Source organism: Vespa crabro, chromosome 3, assembly GCF_910589235.1.
Source record: "Vespa crabro chromosome 3, iyVesCrab1.2, whole genome shotgun sequence".
Classification (NCBI taxonomy): domain Eukaryota; kingdom Metazoa; phylum Arthropoda; class Insecta; order Hymenoptera; family Vespidae; genus Vespa; species Vespa crabro.
Genome location: NC_060957.1, coordinates 5651095 through 5668501, shown reverse-complemented (window position 1 = coordinate 5668501; position 17407 = coordinate 5651095). Strand labels below are relative to the sequence as shown.

The 17407-nt window shown below is 35.2% G+C and overlaps 2 protein-coding genes across 15 annotated transcripts; one reads left to right on the top strand and one right to left on the bottom strand.

Annotated features, from left to right (window-relative positions):
• Nucleotides 1-182: 182 nt before the first annotated feature.
• On the bottom strand, nt 183-3729 carry LOC124422927 (NTF2-related export protein). Of its 6 annotated transcripts, none has more exons than XM_046959998.1 (5): nt 3212-3728; nt 2492-2519; nt 2294-2395; nt 2083-2227; nt 183-1744 (listed from the first exon to the last, which is right to left on the bottom strand). In XM_046959998.1, the coding sequence occupies exons 2-5, from the start codon at nt 2498-2500 to the stop codon at nt 1584-1586; spliced, it is 417 nt and encodes a 138-aa protein (XP_046815954.1). In that variant the 5' UTR covers nt 2501-2519; nt 3212-3728; the 3' UTR covers nt 183-1583. The 6 variants fall into 6 exon arrangements, with proteins under 6 accessions (XP_046815954.1, XP_046815956.1, XP_046815951.1 ...); XM_046960000.1 differs by having other exon boundaries at nt 2309-2395; nt 3212-3721; XM_046959995.1 differs by lacking the exon at nt 2492-2519 and having other exon boundaries at nt 3212-3729.
• Nucleotides 3682-16224, top strand: LOC124422926. 9 transcript variants are annotated; one of them, XM_046959990.1, is made up of 11 exons: nt 3688-3820; nt 4168-4402; nt 5148-5197; nt 5275-5792; nt 5899-6055; nt 6340-6492; nt 6628-6915; nt 7003-7176; nt 7264-7433; nt 7614-7737; nt 7829-16224. In XM_046959990.1, the coding sequence occupies exons 4-11, from the start codon at nt 5332-5334 to the stop codon at nt 15317-15319; spliced, it is 9018 nt and encodes a 3005-aa protein (XP_046815946.1). In that variant the 5' UTR covers nt 3688-3820; nt 4168-4402; nt 5148-5197; nt 5275-5331; the 3' UTR covers nt 15320-16224. The 9 variants fall into 9 exon arrangements, with proteins under 9 accessions (XP_046815947.1, XP_046815946.1, XP_046815950.1 ...); XM_046959992.1 differs by having other exon boundaries at nt 3710-3835; XM_046959987.1 differs by having other exon boundaries at nt 3786-3919.
• Nucleotides 16225-17407: the final 1183 nt, after the last annotated feature.

Genomic DNA, 17407 nt, shown 5'->3' with positions numbered 1-17407 from the left:
TTGATAAAAAATATTCATTTTGCATGATTACGTTTTTATATAAAGAGACATATGATCTAGAATATAATAGTATATGTGATGATCATAGTAACAATATGAATAGTTTATCACAGTTTTAATAATAACTGAAGTACCAGTGGTGCATATAAATGTAATGTGAATGATTGCCATTACAAAATGTAGACACTTTCTTAAGCTGCTTATGTATCGTAAATCATTTCATTTACATGTAATTTTATACACATCATTGCTTAGTACATTTATGCGAAATTGTAGGTCACATTATAAATACAAACTATAATGTTAAGATATCTTACATGTACTGTGGGACAATATAACAATTTTGTATTTGTATAGCATAAGTTGAATAACAACTGTACTAAGTATCGTATGCCTACATAAATTATCCAGAATGAGAAAATTGAATGTAATTAATCAAATTCTTAAGTGTCGTGTGCTTTGTTTAATCATGGATATATGGAAATGTTCTTCCAAAGGCACAGCAGTAAAGGAATATGTTTGGAAATTTTCATAAAAATATCGGCGCATTGACTCCTTACTCTTGCACATATTTTTTATACAAATTTCTATCGGACCAGTAAGTTCACATTCAGAATAATTTTTCTCCAAAATGTGTAACAGTCATAACTTTTAATTATTGTATTAATGCAATTGGAACTTATAAAAAACAAATTTCTCAATTTATTGTAAAGTTCAAAATTTTTTTATATACTTAATTTATAAATTATAATATATATACTTTCAAATACTCAAAAGTTATAACAATAATTTTCAATATAAATATAATTAATTTAATTGATTATTCAACCAATATTGTTACTTATTCTGTTAAATCTACAATATTTTTTATTTATTTTATGGGAATTTTTGAACTTATACTTTATTAAATCTGTGCTTAAAACTAAGTAGAATGCAATACAAGCAGAAGTAATAGTGACCAATGAAATGTGTCTTATGACACTGCCTATTAGTACATTCAATATATTATTAACATTAATAGTATACAATGTAATTTTGGTTGAATTACTCATTTTCTTTAAATCATTTGTACCTGTGATAAGCTAAACTATTATTTTATTATTTGTATTAATTGAAAAACTGAATTCAAGAAAAAAGATAATTACAAAAATGAATTTTAGCTGATGGATATTCATTTAGAAATTATTATTATTAAAAGAGACATAAAAGTCCTTGTTTTATATAATATGTATTATAGTAGTTTTATGTCTATTTATACTTGTATTTATTTTTTATTTTTTGATGTAAAATTACATTTCTAAAAAGACCAATGTACTGATTCACTAATACAAAATTTTAATATTGCTTTATACATTCATATAAGATCGAAAATGAAAATAAAAATAATTATGGAACTAAAATGCTTTTTGAATCAATAACAAGCATCATAGAATAATAAAGCACAATATCATATTTTATAAAATTTCTTATGTATAATGCGAACACTTTCTTAATGTTATTATACAATATATACAACTTATAAATGAGAGATACATTTTGATTAAGATCAAAGTTATTTATAATGTTATCAACCATCATTTTTTTTATGTTTCTAATGCTCTAAAACAGTCACTTACAATTTTCCATTTATCACCCACTGCAGTGATCAAAAAGGTTTGATTAAATGGCTTTGAACTTTTCTCTTCGAACTTAACTTGTCCCCCAACCTTAACAAGGAATGTTAACTGATTAGTTATTCCTGGACCTATTAACAATAAAAAAAAAAACAACATAGCAATAAGAAATGTTAAAAAATATATCTAAGAGATTAATTTCTATATTAAATCAAGAAGTAATTGAAACTAATTCTTTTTTAAATGCATTTAATTAAATTCATATTGTTTATATTTAGTTATTTAATAAGTTAAAATTATGTATAAACAAAGTAAATATCATTCTATGATTACAATACTTTACGATAATAGAGTCAATTATTTAATTTGCAATAAAGCTTTATTATACAATATTTCATTTTATCATAATGACATTATAGACAAATATGCAGTGTTTTATCTGTTTGATAATATTTTTAAATATAATTACCTGTGATAGGCTGCGCATCTAAAGTAATAATAGAATGTTCAGAGGGCGGTAAATCTGTCCAAAATTTTTGTATATTGTCTTTACTTTCGACTCCATTTCCATTCCATATTAAAGTAGCTGTATCCAAATATAATCTTGAAATTAACTGAAATATAAAATTCTAACGTATAACCTAATACATTACGCAGATATATATAAATGTAATAAGTACATAAAATACACTTGCATATCTTCGTTTGTCCAAACTTTCATAATATAATTTTGTAAATTCTTCAGCAGTTCTACATGCTTGATCAATTTTACTCTTTAAATCCTAGAAAATATTATTAATTTAATAACATTCGTATAAAGAGTCACGCTATTTGACACGATAAATTTATGACATAAACTAAACATAATAATCACACACCTGTTCCATTTTAACTTGTTTTTTTATGCTAAAATCAAGAAATATTTAAGTTTCTATAACAAAGTGTATTTATAACATATTAATGTTGTTACACAGCAACTAACAACAACGTGCATTGATCGGTTACTATTCGCAATATTTAAACATAACCAAAACAATTAAATATTCGATGAAAACTATACATAATTTCTTGAAAACTCGCCCAATTAATTTTAATGCACGTTCTTGAACTTGTGAGTCACGAAACACAAAAATTAAACATAAAGGTTCATGTTTATGAATTCATAGAACTAATAATATATACAAATTTAACATGACGTTATAACTGTGAATAATATGAATATTACTATGAATGATATAATAATGAATCGAAATAATTTCAAAAAATTATTTTTACGAATATATGTAGGACGTTTATTTATGATCATAATTATTAAAAAAAGTTGTGTAAGAAAGTTTATTACCTACTTCATTGAAATAATGAAAACGTTCCATAACTAATTTAAATATTAGTAACAAAGAATTGTTTTGCAAAATGTGAAATCAAAGTTTTTTAATACTTTCTATATTATAGGATGATTAAAAATAGAAAAAAGAAGAATTGAAGAATTGAGGAGAGAGAAAGGAGAGATAATAGTATTAAAAAGAATTAGCGAAGTAAAAAAAAAGAAACGATAAAAATTTACAGATTCCAAGAGGGGGCGTGTAAGCCACATGTACCTGTTGACCTCCAATCTTACTGTAATCCATAATCCGTGAAGGCAAATCGCGAGATCTCGCTGGGTCGGTCACGTGACATCGAACTTCCACAGTTATTTTTTCAGGCATGATGGCGCCAAATGCCAGTATTCACTTTTATGTAAATATATTATCGATTCGGTGCATTTCGCGATTAAATACGATCGGTCACGGTTGTACGAATAATTTTTGAAAATAGCCAGAAGACGTAGGATCGTTGCAAAGTGAGTACGAACTGGCTATATGTTACTGGAATCGTTAATGAGGACATGTTGGTTAGGCTGCTGTGACAGAGGTGTACGCACTTATCTCTGTCAGCTCTGTGGCGATTCAAGAATTTGCTCGCCTAAGATTGGCATCCTCACGGTGGTTTTTCAGCTTTTCCGAAATCACGTGCAACTGTGCGCGCGGAAATATATTCAGCTAATAGATCAATAATAAGGTATTTAATGGTTTTCGGAGTGTGTGTAGAAACTTGTGTGGACTGCGCCCGAAGGTGCTGCCATCTGTATTGTCAATGTTGTTGGGTAGCTGGAGCAGCAGCAGCAGCAGCAGCAGGAGCAGCAGCAGCAGCAGCAGCGTAATGGAGCCGTGAGCATTTTCTCCGTGCGAATACGCCGTTTCTCATAATTTCGCGCGTATCATGCTATCTAATGCTGTCCTCGGCTCGCTCGATCGAGAATACGTGCAGTGAGTGAAACCGCTTTGCAATAGGATTTACTTGAAATTTCCGGGATAGCTCCGTGTCAATGTTTACATGATATTTAGGATGGGAACAACCTTTTATGATTTTCGTACGTTTTGTGATTTTATTAAGACTTTCTTTAAAATCGAGCTTGTCCGAGGTTGCAATCTGTTGATTAGTGATTGCCGAATGTGTATGTTACACTATTATTGCCATGGAACTTGGTTTTTTATAACCTCTTCTTTTTCTACAGCTGAGACAGGAGTGTGGAATTGTGCTCAGCCAGTGGCTAGGATTGTGTAGTGGAAAACGTCCCTGTCTCAAAACAAGTACCACAACAATGCAGAATTTCAATTAATGGTGATTTTTCCACCGTGTAAAGTATGCATCTAAAACTTGAATGGTGGGGTTCAAAAGGAGACGTCACTTAACCGGACTGGCTGTGCGCGATTGCAATTTCATTCCAGTCTCGGCACACTGTTTTGTTGGTAACCACTATCTTTGATATTCAAAGTGTATGAGTGTGGTGTGTATATATAAAATTTATTATGCTTGCTACATCAGTGCTTGTTACTATTATAAGTGAATGTCTTGTACAGTTAACTTCTTTTTCTGTTTATATACAAAAGTGCTTCTTTCTTACGCGTTTTCTTATTTCATATACAAAACAAAAGTCACTAAAAAACCTTATGTTAATTATAAATGTTTTTATTTTAGATATTTGTATGATATGTTTGCATATAATTACATATTGAAATTATATATAAATAATGTATTGCTTCTTTAGTAAAATGCAAAGCATGCATTTGTATTTAAAAAGACTATTAAACTATATTTGATCCTTTCTGACATTCTTTGAGCATGTTAAATCAAACTATTCGAAATTATTGTATGCATAATGTTAATCATATATCAAAATTATATGTAGAGTTCTATTAGAAAATATTAAATCTATAATGTGCAATATTTAAAATATGTTAAATGTTACAAGATATTTGATTTGATAAAAAGTTGAAAATATATTAGTTCAATTTTAATTTATTTTTCTTCCTCTTTTTATATTTTGTTGATATGACAATAATTGGAATTCCTAAAAAAATCCTTCATCTAAAGAAGCAATTATGAATAACAACTATTTCTTAAAATTATTTTAATTCTTTTTATTTTATTGTCACTTCGTATGTTTGTGATAGGTAATAATTAATGTAATCTTTTTACCTATATTTGTTACAGTTCAATTAAAAGTCTGCTTTCAAGATAATGAATATATGGATAACTATGTAGTAAGTATTCAATACTGTTTATTTATAATATATATTTAAAATATATATAAGACAAATAACTTTTCATTTCTTTTCAGGGTGTGCATAGCTCACCTGCATGTGCCACGTACCACTAGCTTATTTGGTGTAGTAGAATGGCACAACGAGGGAAGAGAGTCAATAGAAACGACAATGATTTGGCGTCTTGTCCAGGCGCGATTAAAAGGCGTAAATGCAGATTGGGTCCCGCTGCCACAGGTTCATCGGCCCTGCCAGCAGCAACGGGGCCTTCAGAAGAGGAGGAAACGATGGCGTCGTCCAGTCAAGGGGGGGCATCCTGGACCCCCCGACCTGTCAGTGACATTAAGATTTCAAGTATATACAATCGATCAGCTGCTGAGGCCCCAGCAGAACTGTTTCGTAAAGATCTGATCAGTGCTATGAAATTACCGGATAGTGAACCATTAAGTCCAAATGAGTACTGGGTTATTACTGATCAGTGGAAACAGGAATGGGAAAGAGGTGTTCAAGTACCTGTCAATCCAGATTCCCTGCCTGAGCCAATGGTTACTGTTACACAAACATCTCCTTTGAAATTACATGGTGAATTCAAATTGTAAGTATTAACCAACATTCCAAATAACATATTTTTTATTTCAAAATATATTTGGTAGATAATTCAAAGCTTTGCTTTTTTCTTAACATCAGTTTTTAATTTCTAGACCTAAAAAATTTATAAGAATATCCCGAGATGATTATTTCAATCCTGAAGATCATCATTTAAGTACTACACCTGCACGAGCAGAGAAAGCTTGTGCTTATGATCTAGATGATACAGATATTGCTTGGTTAGATGTATTGAATGGTGAAAGAGCGCAGGTAAGGAAATAAAATATAATGTATCTCTATGTCTGTGTGCATGTAAAACATATATAGTATATAAAATTTTTATATTAGAATAATGTTAATGTTCAATTCTGCATTAACATCAATATGGACCACACAAAGTTGTATAACGTAGTTTTTTTAAATTCACACATTTGTACTAAAATTTAATGTAGATTTATAATAGCAGTTACATTGCAATTTAATATATTAAATTCATTTTCAATAAAGTTTAGAAGTCGAGACAACTTTCTATTATTCTTTTTACATAATTTTAGGCTGGTCAGTTACCTATCACCGAATCCGAGCTGGAGCGTGTAATAGAAGAGTTAGAACTACGGTGTTGGGAAAGAATACAAACTATCGTAAAAAATGAAGAAGGTCTTGGAATTGAATATGATGAAAATGTTATTTGTGACGTTTGTAGATCCGTAAGTGTTTTATCTTTTGATTGTGTTTATCATATTCTTAAAAAAAACACATCTAAATCAAGAATTGTAATTGCATAATAAATAATATAAATAATTTTATAAAATAAATTAATGAAGTGTTTTTCCATTTATTAGCCTGATTCTGAAGAAGGAAATGAAATGGTGTTCTGTGATTGTTGCAATATATGTGTGCATCAAGCATGTTATGGTATTACTTCAATACCAGATGGTTCATGGTTATGCAGAACTTGTTCCTTAAGTCAGCGACCAGACTGTGTTCTGTGTCCAAACAAAGGAGGTGCAATGAAATGTACACGTAGTGGACAAAAGTGGGCTCATGTTTCGTGTGCACTTTGGATACCAGAAGTCAGCATTGGATGCGTAGAAAGAATGGAACCAATTACGAAAATATCCAGTATTCCGGTAATAATAATATATTGGATTAAAATTTTTCAAATTTAGGATTTTTATATTTCAAATGCTTAATATTTATGTAATAAATAATTACAGCAAAGTCGTTGGGCTCTTATTTGTGTATTGTGTCGTGAACGTGTGGGTGCATGTATACAGTGCAGCATAAAAACATGTAAAACAGCGTATCATGTTACTTGTGCTTTTAAATATGGTCTTGAAATGAAAGCAATTATTGAAGATGAAATGGCTGATGATGGTGTCAAATTAAGGGTAAGTATATTAATAAATAATCACAAAAATAAAGAAAAAAAAATTTCGTGTTTTTCTTCTTCAATTGATTAATTGCCTTGTTTATAGTCTTATTGTCAGAAACACAGTAGAACAAATACGAAAGATAAAGTTGGCGTTGGAGGAAATATTGGAAATAACAGTGGTAATGGTGGTTCAGATTCCGAAGATGGTGAATCCAGAAGACGCAAACGCAAGGATATGACTTCGGAAGAAAAGAACCAAGCTCGTGCGGCAAAGTATGTAACGCCTACAATGTAGAATTATGTACTTTATTGTAATATTACTTTATTGTAATATAGTAACTGATATTATAATAGTCCCTGTATACTTTTGTTGGAATTATTTAATAGACTTTTTGTATGCATATCATTTATATGTTACTATATGTTACAGTAATATCTCTTTCGTCATTTTAGGTTGCAGGAAATAGAAGCTGAATTTGATAAACACGTATGTCTAAAAGATATTGTATCGCAACAATTGGATGTAGATACAGACGCCATTATATACATTTATAATTATTGGAAGCTAAAACGAAGGGTAAGTTATTGATATCACCAAAAACATGAGATCATTACACTTTTAAAACTGCACCAACATTTTTTTTTATGTTTTGTATATTATTTTTTAGGCTGGTCACAATAAACCGTTATTGGCACCACGTTGCGGTGAATTGTCAAGTGCTGGAGCACGTGCTCAAGGCCAAGCAGCAGATTTGGAAAAAATGCGTACGTTCGTGCAGCTCCGACAAGATTTAGAACGTGTCAGAAATCTATGCTACATGGTTGGTAGACGCGAGAAACTGTGCCGTTCTTTCTTGAGGTTACGTGAACAAACATTTCATAAGCAATCGTTGATATTGTCTGGACCTCCGCTACCACCAGCTGTAGCTGCATCCGTATTAGCAGCTAATCATGGACCATCAATATATGATCGTTTATATTCCCATCCTGATTCAGAGGAATACACACGTGATATCGACACATTAGTTGCAAGAATTGCAGGAATTAGATCGCCCACTCCAGTGTCCAGTAATGAAAAGAAAGTACAGCCAGATTTTAATGGTGCATCTAACAAGAAGATGTACTTCAATGGTTCGGTCAGAAAGAAAAGTTTATATGGTAGTGACTTATCTTCTATGAGCAGTAGTGAGCCAGATGTAATAAAAAGTACTGTGAAGGCGTCAAATAAATGTTCAAATAAGTCGAAAAATTTTAAACTCGAGAGCGATTCGAGCACAGAGGATGAAGTAAACTCTCCAAAGTCTAAAACAGCTAGACGCAAAGCCAAGAAATCTGGTGTTCAAGATAGAACTCGTTCGTTGCTTCAAGAAAGTAGTGAAAGTGATAAATTGGATACTGTGAATAATAGATCTCGTACGTTACAACATATGGAAAAAGAACTTGGTAGTGCATCAGGAAGTGAGAGTGATGAGTTGTTGCCTTTAAACACTAATTCAGCAACGCGTCTAGGACCTTCTGTAGCTTCTGCAATATATTCGGATACAGATTCAGATTCACAAGAACATGCTTCTCATTCTGCTGTACTTATAACTAAAGCTGCAGTTAAAGAATTTTCGGCAGCAGACATATCGAAAAATTCTCAGAAGAGCTTTACGTGCAAGGAAACAAAACATGATTACGTGGACGATTCAACCAAAAACAAAGAGAATGTAAAGAGCGCAAAGAAAAAAGAATATATTCCTTCGGCTCTTATAGTACCTCAAAGACAAGCTGCGAAAAAAGCTTCCGAAATCATGCAAAGATCGCAAGCTAAGAGGGACAATCTAACGACGGAATCTATAGAATTTGTTAAATCACCCGGTGAAGAAACAAAATCTACGAAACAAACGAAAGAGAAACCATCTGGTAAGAAACAAAAAGATAATAAAACGACTAAAGATCAAACAAAGAGTAACGATGTATATGATTTTGATAAAGAGTTTGGCGATGGTATGGAAATTCTTGCTTACGTACCGCAAAGACAAGCTGCGAAAAAAGCGGCTGAACATATAAAGAGCGGTATGGGTACAAAAATCGCCCAATCAGATGCGGAAATGTTAGACGTTAAGCTAAAGAAAGATTCACCGGAAAGCGGGAAAAAGAAAGAAAACAAGAAGGAAGAATCACCTAAGAAAGAAGAGACAATTAGGAAGGAAACTAAGGAAGAAGTATCTAAAAAACCGAAAAAATTACCAGAGTGCAAATATTTATCTTCTGTATTATCAAGTAATAGCGAAAGTAGCAGCAGCAGTAGTTGTAGCAGTTCTTCTGAAAGTAGCAGTGATACGGACGAAAGTAAAAGTCCGACGCAACAAATTCGAAGTTCTGTTAAAGATCAAGCGTCTTCGTCTAATACATCTTCTGAAAGTGATACAGCCAATCAATCCAAGAATAAGGCTGTAGTGAAACGACAATTTGTTAAATCAGTAGACGAACCTATTCAATCTGAGAAGAAAAAGGTTATAGGACGGAAACTCAAAAAGCTGCCCGATAAGAAGCTTAAAACTTCCGACGGGCGGCATGGACCAGAGTTTCAGCCGCCGTCTACTGAAAGAGAAGAATCAAGCGGAACCTCAATCTCTAAGGAACAACTTCAACAACATCAGCAACAACAACAACAACAGCCAGATGAATCACAACAACAAACAATTAACAAAAAAGCAGATCAAAGAGAGTCATCAAAGAAATCCGGAATATTACAACCACAACCACCAACTGACCAAAATCTGTTTAGTGGGTCTCGAAATAATGATGGGTCACGAAATCTTTCTGGGTCCAAATCTATCAAGAAGTCCAATCAAATCATTAAGCAATCAGAACAACCACCTATCAAGAATAAAGAAGACAATAATACAGGATCTAGGACAAAATCAGATACTCGTAAACGAAAATCTACTGAGATTCCGTCAAAGGATGACAAAAACGTTAAAGAAGCATCTTCCCTTAGAAAAGGTGAGAAAAGATTGACCGAAAAACCAACTAAAGAGATTGAAAAAGATATTAATAAAGATATTTCTAAAACGGTTACGTTAGATTCTATAAAGTGCGTTGAAAGTACCTTAAAGGCGGACGATAAAAAAATCAAAAAACCTAGTAATAAAAATGCAGTGAATACGTTAGAGGAAGAAATGAAGCAGCGTCGTGCCGAAAGAGACAGTCCGAAGAAATCGTTAAAAGGATTGGATAAACTTCTTGAGAAACGTGAACATATGGACAAATTATCAAAAACTAAGAATACAGAGATAAAGATAGAAAAGACAATATGTAACGAACAAAGTAATACGAAAGGATCCGTTCAAGAAAAACTTCCCTTAAACGACACGATAAAGAGCGAGGATCACAAAAATCACATAAGTGAGGATAAAATAATCGTGGATAAGCCAAAATCAGAGGAAATCTCAATTAAAAACGATATTACCGAGATATCGCACGAAAAGTTTGCGGATAGAAAAAGTAAAAACGAGGATAAAATCGAAAGTATGCCTGCCACGGATTCTTGTGAAACTCGATTAGCCATCGAAGAGACATCGACAAAAGAAGGAAGAGATGATGTCTTTTCGAAGCCAACTCTTGATAAAATTGCAGTTTCTGAAAATGTGGAGAAAGAAGTTAATAAAAGAAAGAAATCTAGCAATCGTTCAATATTTTCACCGCAACATGGTAGCAAAGATCCTAGCGTGTCAGAACTATTTGATTTCGATCAAGACATATTAACGGATGACATGGTAAACGACGATGGCTTTAATATTCCTCGTGATGCCGAAGAAAGATCAGCACCGTTAACATTCTCTTTTAATAACGAGCTATGGTTTAAAGAAGATTCAAAGGAGGATAGTGCCCGAGAGACATTACATTTAGTGGAAAAACTACGTATGGAGCTATCGAAAAAATCGAATTCTAGTCAGTTCGAGCTAGAACCTGTCACCGTGGAAGACGACATAAAAAAGGAGGAAACGCAAGTCGAAAAGGTGATAGATCAAATTCCTGAGGAAAATGAGGTGAAGATCTTAGAGACGGAAACTGTATCTGCGCAAGAAATGAAGGATACTGAGGAGCTTGCTCGAACGTCCGACGATATTGCTTGCAAAAATCATGTGACCGAGGAGAAACGAAAATTATGCTATACGAACAACAGCGATCATTATGTATCGTACAATAACGAGGATCTTGAAACTTCAAAAGTAACTGTAGTCGAGCGTGCTAAGTTGGACAGAGCCGAAGCGGATGAACGATGGGTGCCGCCGAGTATAGAGAATTTTAATCCTGCGGATGTGCATCTAAACACATTAATGGATAATCAAAATCACCGTTATGGCAATCATCAATTTACAAACGATATTGCGAACGTATTACCGGAAAGCAATTCCGATACGTTGGTACATTCTCAGTTGAACATGAACATGCAAGAACAATATCTTTTGCAACAGACTCATTCCATGGTCCGCGCTGCTCAACATTTGGAACCACATGCAGAGAATCGAGCACAATCTATGGCAGTAATGGAACAACAAGTGACAGGGATATCCACGCAAATGGTTGACGAAATAACACCGATGGAAATGGTGAACAGACATCTCATAGGTCTACCAAATTCAGAGGACGATCAAGGAAGCGAAATGGATCGAGTATTGGAGAAGGAAGAGATGTCATCGGATATGAGACAGGATTATGTTCAAAATGGTTCCCCGTACAATGAGATGAACGCTTCACGGCAGGATACTCGTTGGGCTGAGAGTCAAGTATTACCATCGCGAAGATCGACATCTTCGTCGATCACGTCGGCCTCATCCGGTGAGGATCATACTGCGATTCCTCCGTACAAGAACATACCACCTATGCCATTCCCAGCGTGTTCAGCGATGGACGCTGCGGCGTATCACGCTTATTCCGAAGCGAATTCTTATGCCGGTCCTGTTTCTCTTTTTCCACCTCAACCATGCAGCGCTCCATTACCATATCCATCACCAGGCACGGCTATGTTTCCACCACCTTTTGGTGCACCTTTTCCTACTCCGCAATCTTTGTTATCGCACGTACCGAAACCATTGGAAGAGTCGTTGAACATGCAGGCATCGCCATGTACCGCCGCCTTCACTTCGTCTTCTCACAACATGGCCTTGACTGCAGCGATGGTATCACCTACGAAAGTACCAACACCACCACCTCAATCGGCACAACCATCGCTTGAGACGGAACATGAGCCACCTCAATTACAACAGGACGCGAATGTATCTGTGATGCCACCAATGATGCCATCTTTCCTTGATAGCACGACGACAACGGTAACGGCAGCAGCTGTAGTAACGACCGCAACGACGATAACGACGACTTCGACACCTATGTCAACGGCCATGTCGACGACGATGTCACCTACACCACTGGCGACAGTGACCACAGCATCGACGACGTTGACGCCAACGGTACAAGTGAGCGAAGCCGCCGCTGCCGCCGTTGCAGCTGTGACTGCTGCTGTTGCAGCTGTCGAAAATGCTCAGGAAGTTCAGGTTGATAATAAAACGGTAACAGTACCACAACAATCCGGCAAGAAATCGCCATCCAAACCGACGAGAACGTCTGCCAGAGTAACCTCTCTTCAAGGCAAATCTCCTGGAAAATCACCGAGGCATGGAGAGACTATCAAGAGTACTTCCGTTAGTAGTGGTGGTCCACGTGGTCGTGGTCGTGGAGCAAAGGCCGGACAACAGCAACAGTCAGGTTACAGAAATCGTGGTCGTGGACGAGGTAGAGGTCGAGGTAGAAACAATCAGGCTTCTAACATCGGCATACTCTCGACGTTCCCCTCGAATGCTATGCACAACGACGACTCGATTCAGAACAAGCTTGTCGGCACAGTCTATGATTTTGATTCCGATGAGGATTCAACGAACGAGACTAACATCGCGGACTTGCGAACAATGCGCGAAAGGAAGAAATCTACGGACATCGGAGGTGAAAAGAGAGGTGAAACATCACTGCTGATGACTAATGACGGAATACACCAATCTCGTCTTTCTAGTCCGAGTACTTTACATAAAAAATACGCCGACGATAAGAGACTATCGTCACCAGCGATGCACGATGCTAATGTGGCAAGTGGAGTCGTTGCTGGTGCTGGTGGCAGCGGTGCTGTCAGTGTTTCTGCTGTAATCGGCAACGTGACAGCAGCTGCGGCCATTGCCGAATCTGAATCGAATGCTGGTCAAGTGTTTGCCGATACTGTCTTGCCCTTGCTTCCAGGTCCAGTCGATATGCGAACTTATAACTCAAACGTCGATGCTCCTAGTTCGTCCTTGAGCCATTCTCAATCCTATACAAATCATCTTCTCAGCTCGTTTGCCGCTGGTGTCTCCACGGATTCGGCATTACCCGATATCGAGGAGGACATCGAGAAGGAGCTCCAATCTGCTTTAATCGCTGGTAGCAAACAACAAACCGATCCCTCCTCAAAAGCTAATTTCAATAACCCAAGCATAGATGCTGTAATGGCATCTTCGTCGAACTTCAACGAAGCCAACAAAGTTTCCCTTTCTGACTCTCGCAATCAGTTGAAAGTTAAAATCAAAGGTCCATTCCTTGACGCTAATTACGTCCCGGCATCGTCAGTACCACCATTGGCACAACAGGCACCAGTAATCATAACACCTGCTGCTACCAGTGCGTCAGTTGCCTCTGGAACGTCGAATCTTCGAAGGATGCGTAAAAAGGAATTATTGAGGCAGTACTGTTCGCAGGATATGAATATGGACGGCGATCCAGCTTGTGGTAATGCGACCTCGGCACCTATCACTCTACCTCCTGTCAATCGTACGGTCATAACGATACCTAAAGCCGTTGCGTCGATGACAAGTATACCAACTAGAGAAGATTATAAAGCGGTTGTAGACGCGAACATGGAAAAGAAACGAAGAAAAGAGAGGGGAAGCTTCTTTGATGTGACAGACGAGGAAGGAATTTCCGATCGAAGACGTAGCGGAGGTAGCGGAGGTGGAATGATCTTTGGTGGCAATGTTGATCGTGGTAGAAGAGGCAGACAAGCAAAGCCATCTGTGACAACTATGTCAACATCAAGCAGTACGGCATCAGGAGCAGCAGCTGCGGCTGCTGCAGTCGTAGCTGCTGCTGCAACAGCTACGACAGGTGCTACAGCAACGGGAGTGATTGCACCCACGGCTGCAACGGTCGCAGTGTCAGCTACTGCTACAGCGGCGACGGCCACAACTGTACCGAACAACACGAACAACACCGGTCCACCGAAATTGAAGATCAAAATAGGAAACAGTATAATCGGCCAAGAAATGGGCAACGTGCAACAAGACGATAGGACTAGAATAAGGCCTCCTAAAAAACGATTGAGTAGTATTCCTAGTACACCAAGTATAGAAGAGCTTCGCAGAGAGAGCATGAAGTTCCGACGCATGATAATGGCTGGTTTTGACAACGACGACGAGAAAACGAAAGTAAAGAGTAAGAAGGATAGGAACAGTAAGAGAAAGAGACGACAGTCGAGTAAGAAGGAAGCTCGTGTTCAAATTTTAGAGGGTGGAGCAGCAACGCCGAAATTAATAATACGGTTAGGTAAGAGCAGTAGCAATTCATCGACAAATGAACTTCGTGAACCTAGCAACGACGTCTCGAGCTTCCTCACTGCTGGTATTGACGTAGCCGAACAAGCACGTATGGAATCGAAGAATGCAGACTACGATGCTCGGATTGGACCACCACCTGTGGAACCTTCCAAGGAGGAACTTGCTTATCCTATGGACAGTGTCATCGATGATAAAAAACCGACGGATTCTAATACGAGTGCCACCGCCCTTAGGAACGTGCGTTCCGCTAAAGTTACACCTATAAGATTAAAATTGACTCGTTGCCAGGAAGGTTATGAACTTAAAGATCCAGTGGCAAGTAGTAGTAGTAGTGCGAGTGACGATAGTGCGCTGGTGAACTCGCTTTCATTACCCTCCTCCGAGGAGTTGCCGTGTAGCGATACTAGGAGCGGGAAACTCTCGGATAAAAAATCTTCCAAAGAGGACGATATTCCTTTGCTGTCCCAAAGCGCGACACACAATTCGTCGGGATGTCCACCTGCGCCGCTCCCACAAGGATGCCAAGTTAGGTGATAATTAATGATAATTGTATAAATACGAACTAATGAATGATTACGTTATAGGAAAAATATATGTATATATTATATATATATTTAAATGTATATATATATAATATTCATATATGTATATTATTTGATGTTAAGACAGAGACTCATTAGAAAAGCTGTAAGTGTGTAATATAAATTATTAATGTATGTAAATGATCTGAGGGTGAAGTGAAATGTCACAAAGTGCCCAAATTCACCGTAATTAATTAACATGTGCATTTCAAACGTGAGCTGACTGCACTTCGCTAAGGTTTCTATCGTTAAATGCGCTTCCCTTTTTTGGTTCGATAACACGCGAGAAATTAAGTTTTAATATGTATATGTGTAATTAACAATAACGATCGGTTACGTACTATAATTATAGATTGGATGATTTAAAAGAAAAATCGAATGTAATATATTGTCTTTAAATGTTTAATTCATCAAAGCTTTTCTTCGATCGCTATTATTATTATTATTATTATTATTATTATTATTATTATTATTATTATTATTATTATTATTATTATTATTATTAATATTAATATTATTATTATTATTATTATTATTATTATTATTATTATTATTATTATTATTATTATTATTATTATTATCATCATCGCGATGTTACGACCGCTCGTGCAATAGATTATATTATATTTGCGTGGAAGAAACTATTGGCGATACATGCATATATCAGGGTGAAGAAAAAGAAGAAGGAAAAAAAAAGAAAATTTCTGCACATTGGGTGTTTCTATTAACGATCGATACCTTAGCGAATGCCGGAACGTAAAAAAATTTGCCCTGTACAAAGATACTTCTCAAATCACTACTTAAAAGAAGTGATTTTTAAAAATTAGCTATAAATTTTAATAAAACATTACGAATATATTTCCGAAGACTATTAATTAACGTAAAAGTATATTAACTAACCAAAAGATATAATGAGAGTGGGGGAGAAAAATATTTGTTTTTATTTCTCGGAGAGTTTAAGACGACTTATTTGCCTTGAAAAGCATACCTGCTACGAATAAAATAGACAAATTCATTTCACATTGCTAGAACCTGCAGAGAGTATCCTGTTGTTACTTGTACAGCTCTTGAAGTTACTCGTTGTTACGTACGCATCGTAGGTAACAAAATTTACGATGCGTTAATAGCACGATTAATTAATTCACTGCAATAGTCCGATCAAAGGCTTCATTTTAAAACGTTTTCTTTTTATCTCCCTTCTTTTCTTTTTTGTTATATATATACATATATATATATATATATACATATATATATACATATATATATACATATATATATACATATATACATATATATATATACATATATACATATATATATTATATATATATATTTATATATATTTATAAGCTATATATATTTTTTTTTATTTCATCTATCTATATATATAATTATAATCATAATATCGTTTCTATTGTTTTTCTTTTTTTTAAACTTATAGAGTTTTGTAAACCCATTATACGCGTTATCCTTATTTAACTCGTTTCCGAATGTGCTACAGCTCTGCTATGGTTAGCAAATATTTATTTATAAATAGATGTCCAAAAGAGAAAGTCGATATTTATTAAATAACACGACGGTTTTAAATCAAATCTTTTTTCTTTTTAAATTATTTTTCTTTTTTTTCTGTTGTTGTTTATTTTCTACGGAGGTAAAAGAAGAAAAAAAGAAATAAAATAAAACAAGCAACACAACAAAACGTTAATTTTTAATCGCGCTAAGTAGGTGTCGAGTTATGATGCGTATACATATAATACTCATGGTTAACGAAACGGTCGTGCCATTTTGTACCAGTGTGGAGAGAAGCGGGACAATTTAATAACCGCACATAGAACATTGACTACTATTCTTTCAGCTTAGGCTGTCCAAGAGTGTTTAAAGAAAGAGATATGTTAAAAGAATATTTGATTTTACGCACGTACGAGACTAAAGCTGATGAAGATTTGTGAGTGATCCGACAAGATTTTAATTATCGATAGCAAACAGATTAGTAGTCGTATATGCATATCCTCGTTGTTCAACGGGCTCGTTTATAAGTATA